This window comes from Chinchilla lanigera, unplaced genomic scaffold (genome assembly GCF_000276665.1).
Source record: "Chinchilla lanigera isolate Chin_1 unplaced genomic scaffold, ChiLan1.0 scaffold00006, whole genome shotgun sequence".
Lineage (NCBI taxonomy): Eukaryota > Metazoa > Chordata > Mammalia > Rodentia > Chinchillidae > Chinchilla > Chinchilla lanigera.
The window spans coordinates 7,059,131-7,078,196 of NW_004955407.1; the positions used below are offsets into that span (position 1 = coordinate 7,059,131).

A 19,066-nucleotide genomic window follows, 5' to 3' on the forward strand; every position below is an offset into this window, starting at 1 on the left:
TTGTAGATAACAATATGTAAAACAACAACCATTGATTATTTCCCACCAGTTTGTCTGTAATTCGGTAAGCTCCCCTTTTACTATGTTATCCTTCTTTTACTCTTTAAAATAAAAAAAAAAAAGAACAACTAAGAATGACCATAATATTATGAATTTGCATTGGTAGTCAAATGTCGGCAGGATGTAGAATAAGAGTAAGGACAATGATTATGCTTGCTTTCTTCTTATTGATATCCTGAAACCTATCATCAGAAATCAGTAATTAGAACTTTTGAAACATGAACATGCAGCATCTATGTCTCTAGGAAAGAAACAATTTTGAGCTAATGTCTTGAAAATCTCCTCCAGATGTCTTTTCTACACACTTGCTCAACATCCTGCATACCATCTAAAGATAACTACATGAAATATACACTGACTGTAAGTATCAAACTTACTTTTTTAGGTGTTTAAAATAATTTTCCTTTTATATTTTTAGACAAATGACTTGGATATCTCACGGTGCATACAAAATTCTAAAACTTCATGGTCTCAAACATTTATTTTGCTCATGGCTCTGGAGTCTGAGCTGCCACCTCAGCAGGACCAACTTTTTCTTCTCCACTCTATCACCGATGGCAGCTTGAAGCCTGTGGTCTAGAATCATTCAAAATCTCATCCCTTCACATGCCAGGACTTCAGTTTAAAAACTTTGGCTGAACACTGAGGCAGCTAAGAGTCCTGGGGCATCTCTTTTTATTTCTATGATTTTTCCAGCATGGCTGCTTCAAGGAAGTTGGATGTGTTACAGGGAGATGCAAGCTCCAAAGCATGTGTTCCAAGAGAAAGAGAATGAGCCAGGGGAAAATTGTGCCCTTCATATGACCCAGCCTTGGAATTCATGTAGCAGTCTATCATATTCTTTGCATTGGAGCAGCCACAGGTCCCCTTCAGATTCAAAGGGAAGGAAGATAGATCTCACTTCTTCATGAAAAGGAATGCAAATATCATTGCTGTCACTGGTGGCAAATACAATCTGTTGCAGTGAACTCTCTATATGCTCAGAAATTTCCTGAAAATAGTAATTGTTGAGGTAATATTCTGTAATTATTTAGCATGATAAAAGAAGAATTATTTGAGAATGATTTACTAACAATCAGTTTTCCTTACCAGTGTTCCTCCACTTAGCAATGGCTGCCTTTATTTTTTTTAATTTCTATGTGCTTGCTCCTCTGCATCTCATCATTGCTTTCCAAACTGCTGCCTTAGCTTTGGTATTTTCAAGCACAGATAGAACAAAGGATACTATTAGGTGCAATAGGAAAATATAGTTTTTAAATTTAGCACAGAAAAATGACACATTGCCATTAATCCTCCTCAAAATACTCCCCTAAATTGGAATACATTTATGCCATCATTCCCGCCACTGTCGGAAGCAGTTCTGTAGTTTTCTCTTTCTTGCCTTTGATTGCCCCGTTGTGGCTGGCTCAGTGTCATGAATCAGCTCCTATTTCCCTGGTATTATCATTGTGACTTTGAGAAGATAGAGAAGTCACACAAGTCCAGATCTGATAAATAAGGTAGTGGTGGACACACCTCTCTGTTTCATAAGCCCACCTTTCCTTTGGACGGGACCCGGCTGTGGCTTCACACATTATGGGTCAAATTCCATGAAGTTCTCATACAGAGGACTTCCAGAGGTGTTTCACAATGTGGCAAGAATGATAGGTTTCAAATCAGAGGATGTATTTGGAAATGTGTCATTTACTGGAATATGTTTTTAAAAATTTGGACATTTATCTTGTAATTTGATCTCATGTGTTATACACATATCTTCATTCAAACTGTCAGGATTATATTTTTCACATTTTCTTCATACTTTTTGTGTCATTTCCTTAATACACAGCTTACTCTATAGCTTTTTCAATAAAACTTTCAGTATTTTATGCCTAAATTTTAGTATTATTTTCTTCTTTAAAAAATCCTAATATTTACATTTAAATGTGGTAATATATAGAAAAGCTATATAGTTTTGTTTAAAGAAAATTACATCAGTAAAATATTCATAAGATCATATCATTAACTTTGTTTTGATCCTGCGGACTGAGTGCATGTCTTCACACTTAACTGTATCATCAGACTTATTTATTTTTCATTTTGTGTTAGGGTCTCACTATGTGTCTTAGGCTGAGATCAAACTTGAAATCTTTTGCCTCAGCCTCCTGAGTGACTAAGACCTATCATTAATATTTTAAATCAGCATCATGAAGCTACAATTTACATAATCACCAATTGTACAATTTATAAGTATTCACAAATATATTTGGCATATAAATATAATAGTAAGTACAGACCATTTGTATCACTTCAAACTTTCCTTTATAACACATTTTATTCATTCTTTCTCAATCCCATTCTTGAGAATGTACTTAGATTTCTATCAGTATGATTTCCTTTTAAAAATTCACAAAAATTACATTAAAATATGCACCTTACATGTTTAACTTCTCATATTTAATGTATTGCCTTTCGGATCGATAAATCCAAATTATTGTTCTGCATCTGTAGTTAATTCCTTTTCATTTTTAAGCAATAGTGAGTGTATGAGATATCTTTAGGGGCCGGGGATGTACCTCAGTGGCACAAGCACCTGCCTGGCAAGCACAAGGTCCTGAATTTGATGCCCGGTATCAATAAATAGATAGATAGATAGATAGACAGATAGATAGATAGATAGATAGATAGACTTTTAAACCTTTTCCAGTTAATGAACATTTAGATTCTGTCCAGTTTTTAAGAATTATGAATAAAGCTGTCTTATAAATATACATAGATGTTTATGGAGACATGTGATTTTATTTTTCTTGGCTTTTTATTTTATATTGGGTTTTCCTAAAATATATTGTAAGTTGATGCTTAATTTTATAACAAATTGGCAATTTTTTTTCTGAGAGGTTTGCCAATAATACATTAAGGTTCAAATTTTTCATCAGCATTTTCATTGTCTATTTTTGTGGTTCTTAATGTAACAACTCCAAGTGAATATATAGTAGTACTTCACGATTTTATTTTACTTTTCTCCCTTGATTAATGATCTTGGAGATCTTTTTTTTTTTGCTTATTTACTATTTATCTTCTGTAGTGAAGAGTCTGTTGAACATTTTCTTATTTTGTCAGGCAACTTGTCCTTTTATTATTAAGTTGTGAAAAAAGGACATTTTATTTGTCACTCTACTAATACAGTTTTTGCACATTGTAGCATTCATTTTCTTTTTTGACAGTGTTTTTCAAGGAACCAAATGCTTTAGTTTTGTCAAACTTCTTATGTTAAAATATAAAATCATAAGCTCCAATATTTTCTCAAAATCATCTTTCCCTCAAATTTTCCTTCCATTTCTTGAATCTTTTATAAACTCTGAACTTTTCTTTCAAAATGTATTGAGTATCCTCTGACAAGGTCTTCCTATATTGTTACTTTGATAACTCAAAAGCCAAGCAACAACAAAAAGTAGCTATAGTATTTTAATTAAAAATAATAATAAAGTTAGTTACATATTTTATAAGTCAATATCATGTTTTTCTTGAACTGTTGAAATACTCCTTTAACCAGTGTCCTCTTGTTCACTTTTTCCCATCCATAGTGTCTTCTGGTGATTACTCTAGGGTGACTCCGCTAAGCTGCATGCCAGCGTTCCCTTTATCTCCTCAAAACTCTGCCAGAGCTTTGATTCTGTTCATAATAAATGCCAAAGTATTAAAAATTGGCTTCATGATCCAACCCAGTCTTCTTTCTCCCTCACCATCAACCCTCTAACCTAATTGCCTCTCTCTTTCCATTTCACTCATAAATGACTGTGATTTGCTTCAAACATGTCAAGGATACCCCTATGTTTTAGATCTTTGCTTTACTGCTCACTTGGCTTGACATGTTCTTCCTCAGATACCACATACCTCAATCTCCCTCCCTTTGTCTTTGTTCAATGTCTCCTTCTCAGTGAAGCCTGGAATAACCAGTCAACTAAAAATTTAATACTTCCAATTCTGCCTACCTACCAGAAGAATTTTATTTTCCCACAAATTTCATTAAAATCCAATAATACATGCATTTCTGTTTTTATTTTTCTCATCCTTAATAGACTCCTATGAAATCTCAGTGTATTATTTGTAAAATTTAAAATTATATCATCAGTTTCTGTGTCTGATATTTGATAAATAGTAAGTCCTTATTAAATAAGTGAATCTATCTTTCATCAGAAGTATAGAAAATAGTTTGAATCAACTATGTACTCATTCAACAAATATTTACTGAACCTCTCCTGAATTTTTAGACATTCAGAATTTCTACTTTAAATTGGAACGTGAGTATATACTACATTCCTATGTCTTAAAACAAAAAAGTCTCATTTACTTCAACAGAAAAGAAAGAAGTTCACTGAAGATTACTAAAAATACCATTGGCCTGGGGATGTAGCTCAGGAGCACAAGCACCTGCCTAGTAAGTGCAAGGTCCTAAGTTTGATTCTCAGTACCAAAATAAATAAATAAATAAATAATAAAAAATAAAAATACCATTGTACGTGAATGAAGTTAACAGAAGATTCTTTAACACTGCTTTGGTTTTGGTTACTAAAACTTCCAACAGACTTACTGGACTTTGGGTTTGCTAATACTATTTCCTGAGCCCATTAAATGTTCTTTACTCTATTGCTTTAATTCTCTTACCTGTTCTGGAAAATCCTACAGTTATTTTTCATTATTTTCTGGAACTATCAATCTTTTTATTTATTTTTTCATTTTTACATGATAATATTTTCTTTATATTTTTATTGCAATATGTTTACCCATTAAAGGTGTCTTAGCATACTGTAAACTAAATCAATAGCTTGGTTTTAAACTGCTTTTTCTACTGCTAATAATCATTTTTTCTACTAATTATCTTTTACTAATAGATTCTTCAAGAATAGTTATTAAATTTTTGTCAGAGTTACATCTGAAGCCCATTAAGTATTCTATGGAAAAGATTATTTGCTCAATATAATTTATCACCTGCAAAAAGTATAGTGGGATTTGGGGACATCTTAAAATATATAACTGTAGGGCCAGAGATATAGCTCAGTGGCATAAGCATCTGCCTGGCAAGCACAAGGTCTTGAGTTTGATTCCCTGTCCAAAAAATAAAGAAAAAAAATATATATATATATAACCGTTGTTGATTATATATGGATATTTGAAATACTCAGAGTAAAGGAAATGAAATAAAATAAATTAAAAATCAACCTTTCAAATTTTCATAATAATCTCAAGCAGTTGAAAGTTTATATTTAGAGTTAACTTTTTACTGTAACATGGAAATCCATTCAATACTGCTATACATGTAGCACAAGTGCTAAGTGGATAAAACATTTGCATAGTGGGAGTGACAAATCATCGCTAGCAAGGAATTGCTTTCCTTGACTAACTTTAAAAATCTACAAATGCAGCTGTTTGGTGCTGTAAATTTCCTATGTTATAAGAGCTTCTTTGTTCTGATTTCAGCTTCTTTACCCTCTGACCTCTAGATATCAGAAGGCAGATTTGGGGAGACATCAGGCTATTCTGACCTGATGGGTTCTGAAAGTTTGAGTCCCTCCTCACACCTATATAGGGAAGACTAATTCCCAATGTGGTCTTATTAACAAGTGGATCTTGGTGAAGGTGTTTAAATCCTAAGGACATAGTCCCCAGAGAAGGACTTAGTGCCATTACAAAAGAGGCCAAAGGAAACTTGTTTGCCTCCTTCTGTTTTTTAAGAATGCAGCAAGTATGTGTTGTATATTAAGCAGAGATTGTGAATCCACTGGGGCCTTGATCTGAATTTCACATCAACCAGAACTGTCAGCAGTAAATTTTTAATTTTTATGAATGGCTCAGTCTGATCCATTTTGGTATAGCAGCCTGAGTAGACTGACACCATTACACCCTCATCCTCTTGGGCCAGGAACCTACCAGACCCCTTCTCCACCCTTAGTACCACACAGTGTCAGGAGCCCCACCATAGCTTTATAACCCCGTGTATGTTTTAATGGAGGGTTCCTGAGCACCAGCCTTTTGCTAAGCCTTTCTAGCATCTGTGTGCGTCCAAGTGCATGTGAACTAGGAAGACTGAGGGAGCAAGCCTCAGAGGCTTCTAGCCTCTTTCTAGTCACAAGATTGCTAATCCCTAGTTGATTTATCACAGAGCTTGATTCCTTACCTGGATAAATATTCTCTAAAAATGAGAATTACTTCTGTTTGTTGTGTGGAAACATGTCTTACTGTTTTTGTCACATCTTTTACAAATATTCCACAATACAGCACATTGTGTGCCCTTGATAGCATTACTCAGAGTTTAGACTGATCGTGGAAAAACTCCTGACTGAGATAAACACAGATAAGTATAAAAGATGAAGTATGTCCGTCCTGGCATCCTTTCTCCTTGTCAAAAACAATGCTCTTCCCTCTATTCCAACTATATTTCCTGATTGACCTGTCTCAATTTTTTCAAATATCAGCTCATACTTTTCCTTTCAGACGGCACCACCTGGGCAGAGTGTGCCTTCCTTTTTCACCCTGTATAGCATTTCATATCTGCTGATCACATTTATTAGAGTTTGCAATTATAGGCTTTGTGGTATCTTTTTGCTATTTGTCCACCTCCTACAGTATATATTTCGTAAAATAAGGGGTGGCATCTTATTTACTAAATATTGTACCACAAGCTCACAAAACTGACTTGGTGTCTTCTATTGATTAAAAATCTTATTGAATAAATGACAGGAAGAAAAGTGAAAAAGCCCAAGGTACTTAAGTAATATGAGATGTTGTTAAAGAACTGGATGGTTAGAAGGAAACTATATGTCTAAATTGGTTTGAAAGGCAGGATTAGATTAGAAAGTTTGGTGTACATAGTTCTATCTGAAAAATAATGAGAATTATTGAAGTGTTTCAGTGGGAAGAATAATTGAAATTTTATTTACATTTTGATAAGATCAATGATAGTGATTTCTGTTACGATTTCAATGCAAAATGTCCCCCCAAAAGTCTCATTCATTGAAGGGTAGGGCCCTGGAAAGACGATTGATCATGAAGGTGGTCACAGCCGTATGTGCCATTAGGAGGCAGGGCCTGACTGGAAAAAATAGGACGCTGGGCGTGGCTCTGAGGGGCATGAAATCTCCATTGCCAGAGTCTCCTGTTTTCAGGCTGCCAAGACCTGAGAAATTTTCTACCACTGTGATCTCTTCTGCATCTCTTCTGCCTTTGAATCAGCCATCGTTAGCCTGAACCCCCTAAAATAGTCAGTTAAAAATAAACCTTTCCTCCTTTAAGTTGAGGATCTCAGGTATTTTTCTCAAGAGACAGGAAAATGATTGATACATTTTAAATATGTCATTTTAGGGACTACCTTAAAAATGTGTTTGAGAGTCTGGGTAAAGTACTACCTGGTTTAATTTAAATCACAAAGAGCAGGTAAATTATTTAACATTTATTTTAAATTTATTATTCATAGTATGCTATCTTGTTGTCTCCCCTGTCACATATACTGTACTGCATTGAACTGATATCCTCAAAGAATAGTCTGAAATGACTGGCAATGTCCTTTCTCTAAACTGCAAAAGTAGTACTGAGCCATTTATTTTATGTGCTTGATTTAGATTTTTTTAAAAAGATGCATTATCTTTCATTTCAGCAGTTGTTTTGTTGTTCATATAAAGATTAGAACATTGAGAAAATGAAAATGTCAGTTTCCTAAGTAACTTTCCTTAGGATCTGAGGACACTGACATGATTTGTGTGTCTCTCCTGAAATAGAGGGGAGCAAAATTTTTGCCAAATATTTAAATAAAAAATTAGAAGAAATATATCCTATTTGGTACCCACTGAATCAAGGTATCTAAAGATATTCCAGTTTTCTTCCAAAACTCCTTCAGAAAACAAGAGGCAGTTATACATTATTAAGTTGGTAAGCGGGGACTGATACATAATTTGTGAACCTAGTGCAAAATTAAAATCTGATGCCCTTTCATTAGAACTCAAGAGAAAAAAATCTTTCTTTTATGTTATTTCTCTCAACTTGTTAGAGAATTCTTTTTTACTTTCACAAGCACATGTCTGCTGTACAGAATGTTTGTCCTCCTTGTGAGGAGTTCGTTCATGCATATAATACATCTTAATTTGCTTTTTCCACCCCCTTTCTCTCCCTTCTTTTTCCCCTCCCTCCACCTCTTGATTCCCTTCACATTTGAGAAAGATCTGTGTCCCCATTCTCTTATCTACCTTTTATTTTGCTCCTTATTTTTAATTTTGTCTTCTCATATGAGAAACTATGTGATATTTAAGTTTATGTGTCTGATTTATTTCACTTAATAGTAAGGTCTCAAGATAAATCCATTTTCTTACAAATGACTCAAGTTTCTCTTTCAGAGTACTTACTTCATCGTGGGGAAGTATTGCACTATATTTTTTTAATCCATTCATCTATTCATGCACATTTAGGCTACTTCCAAGACCTGGATATTATGAATTAAGCTGCTATGAATGTGAGTGCACATGGATCACTGTACTATGTGATTTTTAGCTCTTTTGGGAAAAAGGAAGAGGGGTGGGGAATAGCTGGTTCAAATGGAATTATTGGTTGTATTTTTTGAGGATGTCTACACTGATTACCACAGTGGTTCTATTAGTTTGCCTTCTCTTCAGCAGTGGAGAAGTGTTCCTTTTTCTCCACAACATTTGTCATTATTTGATTTCTTGATGACAGCCATTCTTTCTGGAGTAGGGTGGAATCTCAGTGCTGTTTTAATTAGCATGTCTTCCTGTATATGTTGGCCATTTATATTTGTTCTATGAAGTGTCTATCATGGCACCTACCCATTTATTTAAATCTTCTTTTAAATGTGGGACTCTTTGGCACAGGCTTACTCATTAGGTGAGTAAAAACCTTTGCAAACATCCATGGTTTTCCTTGGGGCTCTGAACCTTCACACCAGTGCAAAAAAGAGTGAGTAGCTGAGAACATTCCCTGCGAGGCAAGGAGGTGGTGAGTTTCAGAGCCATACATAACAGGAAGTCTCTCATACATGCTCTTTCATCTCATTAGACTTCATTTAGAGAGTGCAATTTCAAGGTTAAAGTTTCTTTCTTTCTTTCTTCTTTCTTTCTTTCTTTCTTTCTTTCTTTCTTTCTTTCTTTCTTTCTTTCTTTCTTTCTTCTCTGGTACAGGGAATTGAACTCATGCTTCTCAGAGAGGTGCTGTGCAGCTGAGCTATATCCCCAGCCCAATAAAGTCATTTAGAACTTCAAGATTTACCATTGGTGACCATTAAACCCTACAAATAGGATTCTACTCTGAGCTCAGGGTTTTGTGCAGCTTCACTGGCCACTTAGCCACAAAGTCAGCCTAGATGTAAGTTTTGGATTGTGACTTAGATGAAGAAGTCATTCCTGCACCAACAAGGCTCCCCTAGATTATAAATATAAGCAGATACCTAGCAATATAAATTGGGATTCAAGTTGGTTCTCGTTTTTGTATTTGGCAAAATGTGATGATTGAAGTATCTTGTTTGTAAGTTTGGCCTTTGAATATTATGGAAGCTTACTGTAAGATAATTCCCAATGACAGTTCAGTGAATTTGCCTCGAGAGCTCAAGATTTGTTTGTACAATAGATTGAAGAAATATTTATCTAAGCCATGCACTCCTTAACGTACTTACCCTCCAGCACAATATCCAAAACCTTTTTTAGTACAAAGTTATGAATGTCTCACTTCAATAAATTATCTTGTTCCCAACTGTCCCTTTCTGCTTTATGAATTCCCATTAAAATAAATCTTTGGTTTGGTTCCTGCTTATTGTCAGTATTCTCTTTAATTTGAATTTACATCTAAATTGTATTTTAATCATTCTTTTATGAGAACACTAAAAGATGATCAGAATATTACAAATTGAAAAAATTGTGACCCTCAAATTCTTGTAATATAGATTAACTGCTTCTGATGAACGCTGCTCGTAATTCTAGGCAAACAATAATGGAAAAGCAAAATCTGACTCTGTGTTGCCAGTGGAACAAAATTGCATACTAGATAGGCAATGTAATTTGGCAGCTGTATTTAAATTTTAAATCTGATACTTCCACTAAATTGTCTTGTGACCTTCAACCTTAGTTTCCATTTATAAGATGTGATATCAGTTTCAAATTTTCCTCAAAAATATCTTCTTGATAATATTGCTTTCATGTCTCTGGGAAATTAGTAAGTAGTTGGGAGAAGTACAGAATCACATGATAGAAATATTCAAATAGCATTAAATCACAGGTAGTGATGGGTACAAGAAGGAAAATATAATTAGTGTTTCTGGAGAGACACCATGTTTGGTGCAAGGCTGAAAGAAATATTCTTGGCGAGGAGCCATGGTGAGACAAAAATCTGCCCCTATTTCTAAAGAAAATATAATATACAGGGCTGGGGGTATAGCTCAATGGCATAAGCGCCTCCCTGGCAAGTGCAAGGTCTTGAGTTTGATCCCCGGTACCTCAAAAAAGAAAAATAAAATATAATATACATATGTCCATTTCTTGATTTCATCAGCATAGCAGGATACTGTATACTCACAATATAATTAAAAATTCTAATGCCTTTTGAAAGGTCACATGATACAACATGACTGTCACTCAACACTTACGAATCCAAAATAATCTGAAGGTGGAGAATGAGTAATTAATAGCAACAGGTGATTGGCTTATATATTCATGGATCAAATGTCAAGGTAATTATTCTAGAATTGCCTTATAACATAATTCTTTGTTATGTATCCCAGCCACTATTCAAGTAATAATTAAGAGCACTTAGACTTTAAAATATTATTTGTGAATTGTATTAAGAAATTTTCAGTGAGCATCTTTGATTTTAAAATGCCATAGAACATTTTCATTAAAATAAAAATTGCCATTAGGAAAACAGTTGACTCTTCTGGGAAGCATGGATGCATGATGTATATTTTGTTTAAAAGCTACATATGAAAGTGCATTTTTGGTATCATTAAAAAGAAAAGGAAAAAAGTCTATGAATATCTTACTTTAAATGTCATTGTTTTCTTTAAGATGGGCAAACTCTGATCTTTGATAAAGCACCATTTCCTAATCTATATGGCAGGACATTTTTGGCTGGGCAAAAAAAAAGAAAAGAAAAGAAAATAACAGATTATTTAATAAAACAAACCAGATACAAAATCTTGCCTTGTATTTACAGACAAATTTTAATGGAATATTTCATGGTCCAACACAAATATCAGACCCAAATGACACTAATTCTTGTACAGCCTTTGGCTTACCCTGTATAACAAAATCTGTTAAAGTAGACTATAAAATATCTTATGGTAAGTGAACTTCCAAAGACACAAAGAAAATCCTCCATAAATTTAAAAGCTTATCTCAAATTCTTGTTGGCATAAGCTTACGATGGATATATTATTAATTGCATTATCTTAGGTAGTTGAAATATATAATATTGATTAGAGTGTGAAAATTAAAAAAAAATAGGTTTAGATATTTTTGCTTCTGTTCCTAGTCAACATTAGAAACATACATAGTGAATGTAAAATTACCTTTACAGAGTTTTGAAAGTTTGGCAATCTCAAGCAAATTTCCCTAAGTCAGCAACACTTTTTTGACCCTTAATCAGCATATTACAAGGTTCAGATATTTCAAGGAATAATGACTAAATGTTGCACAAATAAGAAAACATTTATTTTACTACTGCTTAAATTTTAAAACTTCCCATTAGAAATGTACAGGAAAAATGACTATCATTGAAAAGAATAAAATATGGATGGGTAATGTGTGCATTTTTAAAAAGGCATTCAAAATAATGTGTTAGCATAAAGATGCTTGTTTAGTGACGTGTGTATAGCCTGTCACTTGCAAAAGAAAGTTCCATCTTTCAATATGTTTTCAAGTGTAAGAAAGTGTGCCAAATGAATAGACAATTCAGTAATGTCCAACAGATAACTAAAATTCAAATTTTATTTTTCCATAATTATCAGACAACTTTTTTTCTGACAAGACTTTACTGAAAGATGAAGTGCAAATGGGAACCCTGTAAGGATGTTTATCAGAGTTGTACATGACGGTTTTTCAGAGCCACTAAGTACACAGTGAATACTTTGTAAGGATATAGGCATACCAACATGCAAGTGTCATGTACCTAATATTACAATATGCATTTTGTTTTTGAAAATGTTAATGACTAGAATAGATCCAATAATTGTGTTTGTGTGAAATATGCTTAATTTTGGTGGATCATTTTACAGCACAGAAGCTATATTTATGCTGTTATAAAAATACCCTTCCAAAAGGTATGAATTTCATGTCATACAAAGAGAACGTTTTATTTTTGAAGCTGTATTACTGGGAGCACCTGCATTTCTGGGTACCATTTTCAGAGATAAGTCTTTAAATTCTTTTTAACATGGCAGACTTGTTCCAAGGTTAGGTATGTTGAAATATTTATGATAAAAATGGAGCTTTCTTGAGGGAATATTTTTTGGTTGAATGAAAAGCTAAACAACCAATTCACAAATACCAATGCAAACTCAGTATGAAGAAAGTAGGTCAGCAATCCCCAACTCACAAGTCCTTGGGTTACTACTTAACTGCATCATTGAATCTACAATAAGTACAATAGGTACAGTTAAATAAATTTGTAAAAAGATTAAATTTTTATACATTTATAAGGAGAAATATTACTAGTTTTTAAAAATTTCTAGGTCAGTTATCTTTCTATTTATGAGAGTCATTCAACACATTAGAAGTACAGAAAAAAGCAAAAAGGAGAAAGATATAACAATTCTGTTTACATTTTATACGTTTTTTAACCAATTAGTGACCACTGCTTTCAACCATCAATATTTTATTGCGTATGACTTTCACTAACAGCAAATAGAAAGAGAAAGTGTTTACTAGTATCATGTACAAGGAAAGTATCTACGAAAAGAAAGTATCTGAGGTTTGACAGTACTGTGTGTAAGCATAATGCTGCATGTCATACTGCACTTAAGATTCCGTATAGGAATCACTGCTGCTTTGACCCTGGATGTGGGAAAAGTGCTTAAGTGCTGAGCCCTGGTAAGTTTTTCTTTTGCCCCTGCAATCTTTTAACTTTACTTCTTTTGAAATGTACAGCATATGTCAGAGGGGAAAATAGTGACTTTTTTCTTTACACCTTTTCACATTGGGGCCCGTTCTCTCCATAGTCTCCAAATATATATATATATATATATATATATTTGGAAAAGAAGGTGAAGGTTTGACCAAATATTAATTGTATTATAACCACATAACATAGAAACATCTTACTTTAACTTTAAGCATATTTTATAGATTCACCATTATAATTTAAGAAATTGATATATCATTTTTCCTAGAGGAAAATATGCGCATAAATGGCATTTTCTTTTAGTATAGATAAAATACAATGTTGAAAACTTCATATTATGCCTAGGCAAACAAACTAAAGTCGGTGTTTGTGGCAATACTTTGCATTATTTAGAATTACTTGGTATTAAAGAGGCAGTTTTAAGTACTTCAATGTTTGTCTTATACATAATATTTCTCAGCAAAATAAATCATCAAATGCATGAGTTTTATTTAAAGCAAAACATTGACTTGTAAGAAATCGCTACATTTTAAACATTAAATGAAATTGATCAGATTGCAAAGTATTACCATTTAAATTATTTTTTAAAATTTACAGTTATATTACAGTGGAATGCTAGATAGGCATGAGAAGAACTATCCTCATCACGTTATCATATTTTGCCTATAGGAAAAGTTAATGATAAAAAAGGAAAACAAACGTAGACCCAAACACCATAGAATATACTACAAGAAGTTGGCTTTTGAGATTTCCCAGGGGTAGTTTGTGCACTGCTATGAAAGTCCCAAAGTAATGCTTCCTGGGATATCTTGTAAGTTATTATTTCCTCTATTTATACTGAAGTATCATAGCCCATGTTAAAAGTGAGAGGTAGAAGGATTATTGTAAGTATGCATGGCAGAGATATTACCAGCTATATCCAATAACTATTGCATTCAATATTAATAATCTCAATACATAAAAATGCTGATGATTATAGAACCCATATTTATATGTTGTTCCCTTTAACTCGCTTTATTATCTTGCTACTTTCAATCCATTGCCTTTGGAAGGGTTAAGTGCAAAGGGCATGTTTGAAGTGGAAAAGGAGGTAAAGGAAAGCAAAAAGTAGAAAAAAAAAAAGATACAGAATTGCCATTAAGATACAATAACTTTTAACCATTAAATGTACCTCATGTTCATTGACTGAATAAATTCATACTTATAAAAAGCACTGAAATATATTAAAGATAGTTTAACACTTTTAAATTCAATTAGATGTCAATCAAAGTTTAAAATTTAGGTTATTTCTTTTCAGTCACGCTAAGGACTAAGTGAAATAATAACTTTATTGACTTACACTAGTATTTAAGTAAAAAAAAACCTTAAACTTGTTTAATTAGTTGCATTTTTGAGTAGGTTTTAATATGTGAGAGTTGAAGATTAGCAAACTCTTGGATCTTGTGTAAGAATTCTTTAAAATCCCTTTGCATTAAGTATCCAGCAATAGAATTACAGATATTGCACTGAGTATTTTTCAATATTGCCAGTGTATATTTCAAAACAAATTATATTATCTACACTAAGGTTTCCTCTTTCCCAGTATTCAAAATGCATATTATAATTACACGGGTTTCCAACATCCATACACAGCAAGTACAAGATACTTACATGGACGTACACTGTAGTTACCTATATTTTGCATAGTTTTGTGTGTACTTTACGCCACTTAACAAAAGCATTACTCATCAGTACTTCTTCCTAGGTGTTTTATTTATTTCAGCTGTGATTACAGGTTAATTTTTTTGTAGTTTTGTGTGTGTTCATCACAGATGACCACTAGCAAAAGGAAATAATATTGGGCATATTTCAATAGTTCTAAGTAATTTTAACTATGATGGGAAAGTCGCAGTAAGTTATGAGGTTTGCATTTTCTCCGCAGTTAAAAAACAATGTAACATTGTATCTTTGCCATTCATTGAATTATCCTTATGTCCAAAGAAGAAAGGAAAAGCGTTCTCAGTGTTCCCTTTGGTAACACTTTGCAGTAAGTGGCACTAAATTACACGATAACGCTATGTTACATGGAAGAGCCATCACTGTCAAACAGCCGCTGTACATGTGCCTACGTGGAATCTCAATGCTGCTACAGTCATGAGTACATAATTACAAGTGAGCCTGCTTTTTAATTGAGATATTTATATTTTTTACAAAGAAATAAAATAAATGAGGTGTTAACTTCTTTGTCATGATGAGGAAAGTTAGTTTCTTTCTCTCTTTGCTGTTTTAATTGTGGAGTTTCAATGAAAGATTAAGAAGCATGAATTCATATGAGATCATCCAGTTTCTAGATTAAACTCCAGTATCAGTCCCCTAAACTACGTCTTGGATTTTCCTAGTAAAAGAAAACAAGTTGAAATCTCTGTGCGTGTCTTTTTTCTCTTCCTCTCTTATACATACGCATACACATGCACACACACACGCACACACACATGCACACTCAAACACGCACACAAACATCAATACTCATAGTTTCTGTTTTTACTCTTACAATCAATACTTTGCCTTTTCTTCCTAATTTAGATTATTATTCTACCTAGAACACTCAAAAAATGGAAAGAGGAAAAAAAGAATGCTGTTCAGATTTTTTTTTTTTTGATGGAGGACAATCAATTTACACTGTAAACAGTACACTGGCAGAGAATAGCTACTTTTGGTAAAGAACAATGCTCCATATTCTACTAGGGGTGTGTGTGTGTGCCCACACTCCTTCCACTGAGCTCTCCAGAGTCCGTGCTCCGTTACCAGAGACAGAAAGCGGCTCGATGTGCATACAACTGTGCACATTTCAGACTTCAAAATTGACATGGGTCCCATTTAGATGTCTTACATATTTTTTTTCTGATTTATTGGAATGGAAATGAGCAATATTTTTATAATTTATTTCCTTGTGTAGTGAAATCAAATGTTTTGTAAAGATAGGAAAGTGCAACTCCATTGCTAATTATTTTTTCCTGTCACAGAAAATGACATTTAATTTAAAATAAGCTATAGTTAACTGGAAAATATTTCATTAAAGACTATGAATTTTAATTTATTAGTTTTAAGAGTTATAATGACATTTTATGTTACTCTGAAGGGTTAAAAATGTCAAAAATCTTGAAATGTAACCAATTTTGGAGTTCTAATTTTACAGTACTATAAATAATGATTGAGTTATTTAGGCAACAATTTAGCGGTTGGAGCCAAGTAGAATATAGATGAAATTAAGAGGGATGGAAATACAGCATCAATGAAAAGTAGCAATTTTGTAAGTGCATCTTGAAATTAAGCTTTAAATAGTAACTGATGATGCAGTTTATACAGTTTATTTAGGCAATAAGAACCTTTCCATTTTGCACTAACAGGATGAATTTTGCTTTGTGGAGTCTTTCTAACAATTATGCATTGAAAGATATGAACAGTTTATAAACCTATTCTAGTTTCAATGTGTCTAGTAGCACCTACCTGATTCTCTCAAACTACCATACTATATTAACATATTATTGCATTTTTCCACAGATGGTATGGAGTGAACTGTAAAAACAAGCATGCAATCACATCAATGCAGACTTATTTCCTTAAAATGTCATACTGTATATGATTTATTATGTTAACACTCAACCACATCATATTATTTATGTTCTGTATATTTTGAAAAAGTGCTGCTTGACTGACATCGTCCTTTTTCTTTTGTAAGAAATCAACAAGATAAATGCTTCAACAATCAAAAATAAACAACTTAAAAATTCTAACATTGTCCTTAAAAGATTTATACTTTTTTGATAAATAACCTTAGATACAGCACCCTTATCTTTCATTTGATATTAATACAGGATGTTGTACTCAGCCATTCTCGTTTCTTAAAAAATAAATTCCAGATATTATTTGTACACCCCTAGGCCATCATGCTGTTAGACATCACAAGTATAGCTACCATTCTGTCATATTTGTTTTCCTCTTTAAAGGTGCAAGGCTTGTAAATGGGAAAATAACTTTTTATCTAACTGGATTTTTATTCTTTAGTATATAATAAATTTAATGAAAACTAATCTAGCAATATTATATTTTACTAGAAGAAATAACAGGACTTTAGATCGACTCTGTGTCGTATTTAAGAATACAGCATTTCATAATTGTTAAATACATCAAAATTTCAAAATAACCCAGAGAAAGAGACTTTCACCTTGGAGTTAAAAGCATGGCAGAAATTCTCTATCACTCACTGTTTCATAAGTTTGTACCTCACAAAATGCATAGACAGGAATTTAATATAAAGGATTAGTTCATTTATACAGAAAACATATCTCAAACACTTCTTTTTGGCAAACCAACCAAGGTAAGCAGCTCTGGAGCTGCCAAATTAAAATTTGTAAATTTGTAGCAAACTAAGAGTATATTTTTAGATTATTATTCAACTGTGGTTGTAATTTAAAACCTGAGGCTGTGCACTGGTTGTTAGCTTAAAATTACCTTTCCTTATAACATTGTGCTTCCGTTGTATAACAAATAAAAATTAACAAGAACTAGAAAAATTTGTTGTTGAACAGTGCTAGGACATACAGACAAAAATACTAATACATGTTATCTACTTATAATATTGGGTTAAGTAATATCTAAAGGGATGTAATGGACGTTAGAAAATGCTTACTTATGACTGAATTGCCTACAGCCAAAAAAGTTAAATACGTATCAAATAATGTTTAATTGGATTTATTATATGCACTATATACAGATACTAAAATGTCTCAAAATTGTGCCCTATGGATACTTCAATTTTGTTTAGGAAAATGAGTTCTTAGGAGAAATAAATTACAGAACCAAATAGAGAAATGAGTAATTTCTTGTAATTCCCAAAACAGTTAAGTGTTTGGAACAGCTTACTGGTAAATGAAATGAAAATACACTAATGGTATAAATATATAATTATGTAAGATGTCATGTCATGATTGTAATTTATACACATGGCTCCTGTATCAAATGCTATATTTTAAATAGCAAATTGATTCAGCACTACCAGTATAATTGCAAACATTCCAGAAACTACACTACAGTGTTTTCAATTTGTATTTTCTAGGGCGTATGTTTCTAAAACATATCATTTTTAAAGATAGACAGGTAGAAAAAATTATTTGTAAACCTCTAATCTTCAGTCAAACTTAGGTACATTAGGTCTTTACCTAATCTTGGTACTTGTGAAAGCCATCCAATGGCAAACCAATGAGATCTATGACTTAAAGGGAAAAAAGTGGGGGGAGGGACATCTGCATACATTTTGAAATGTATAAAAACAACTCAATATCATGATCAAAGTAGATGATTAACATTGTTAAGGCTGTATATTCAAGCACTGTATGTTAAAAGAGCAATGGTGTGAAATTTAGCAGAAGAGATTTCCTGCATTATGGATGGTACAATAATTAAAGAATGATGCTTCTGACAGCTGATTGTTGGTATACACTGGCTACTGAAGACAGCAGAGTATGGAAGTTAATAAAAGTAGCAGAGGATGGTAGAAATGATTTCTGAAAGATAGCCAGTTTTCTCCAGCAGTCAGCCTGGTAAGTAAAACTCAGAATGGTGGCCTGAATTTTAAATAAAATATTCTTTTTTCTCTTCAGCATTGACTTGGCTGCCTTCAGCATTGATAATGGCTGTGTCGGCATCTGGTGCGTCTTCAGCTCCTTTAGCTTCGTTTGTTAAATATGTTCCTGTGGAGATTGGAAGAAAACTGCATTAGTTCTGTGAGCCTAGGAAAATAGCTAGCACTAAAGCCACATTTATTTAAGAAGGATGTTGTCAGATTTTTTACATGTTGGAACATACTCTGAGACATAATAAGGCACACAATTCACTCTTCTACTCTTACACCCTATCTTTCTGTTTTCAGGTACACATTGCA

The 19,066-nt window shown here is 33.0% G+C and overlaps 1 protein-coding gene across 1 annotated transcript in view; it reads right to left on the minus strand.

Moving 5' to 3' along the window:
- Positions 1-11,224: 11,224 nt before the first annotated feature.
- Positions 11,225-19,066, minus strand: part of Cadm2 (cell adhesion molecule 2) — a gene marked incomplete at its 5' end in the record, with an annotated part of 285,487 nt that continues 277,645 nt past the window's right edge. Inside the window, one exon of the mRNA XM_005375539.2 lies at positions 11,225-18,875. Within this exon, the coding sequence (XP_005375596.2) occupies positions 18,757-18,875 (119 nt within the window). The remainder of the gene's footprint in view (positions 18,876-19,066) is intronic.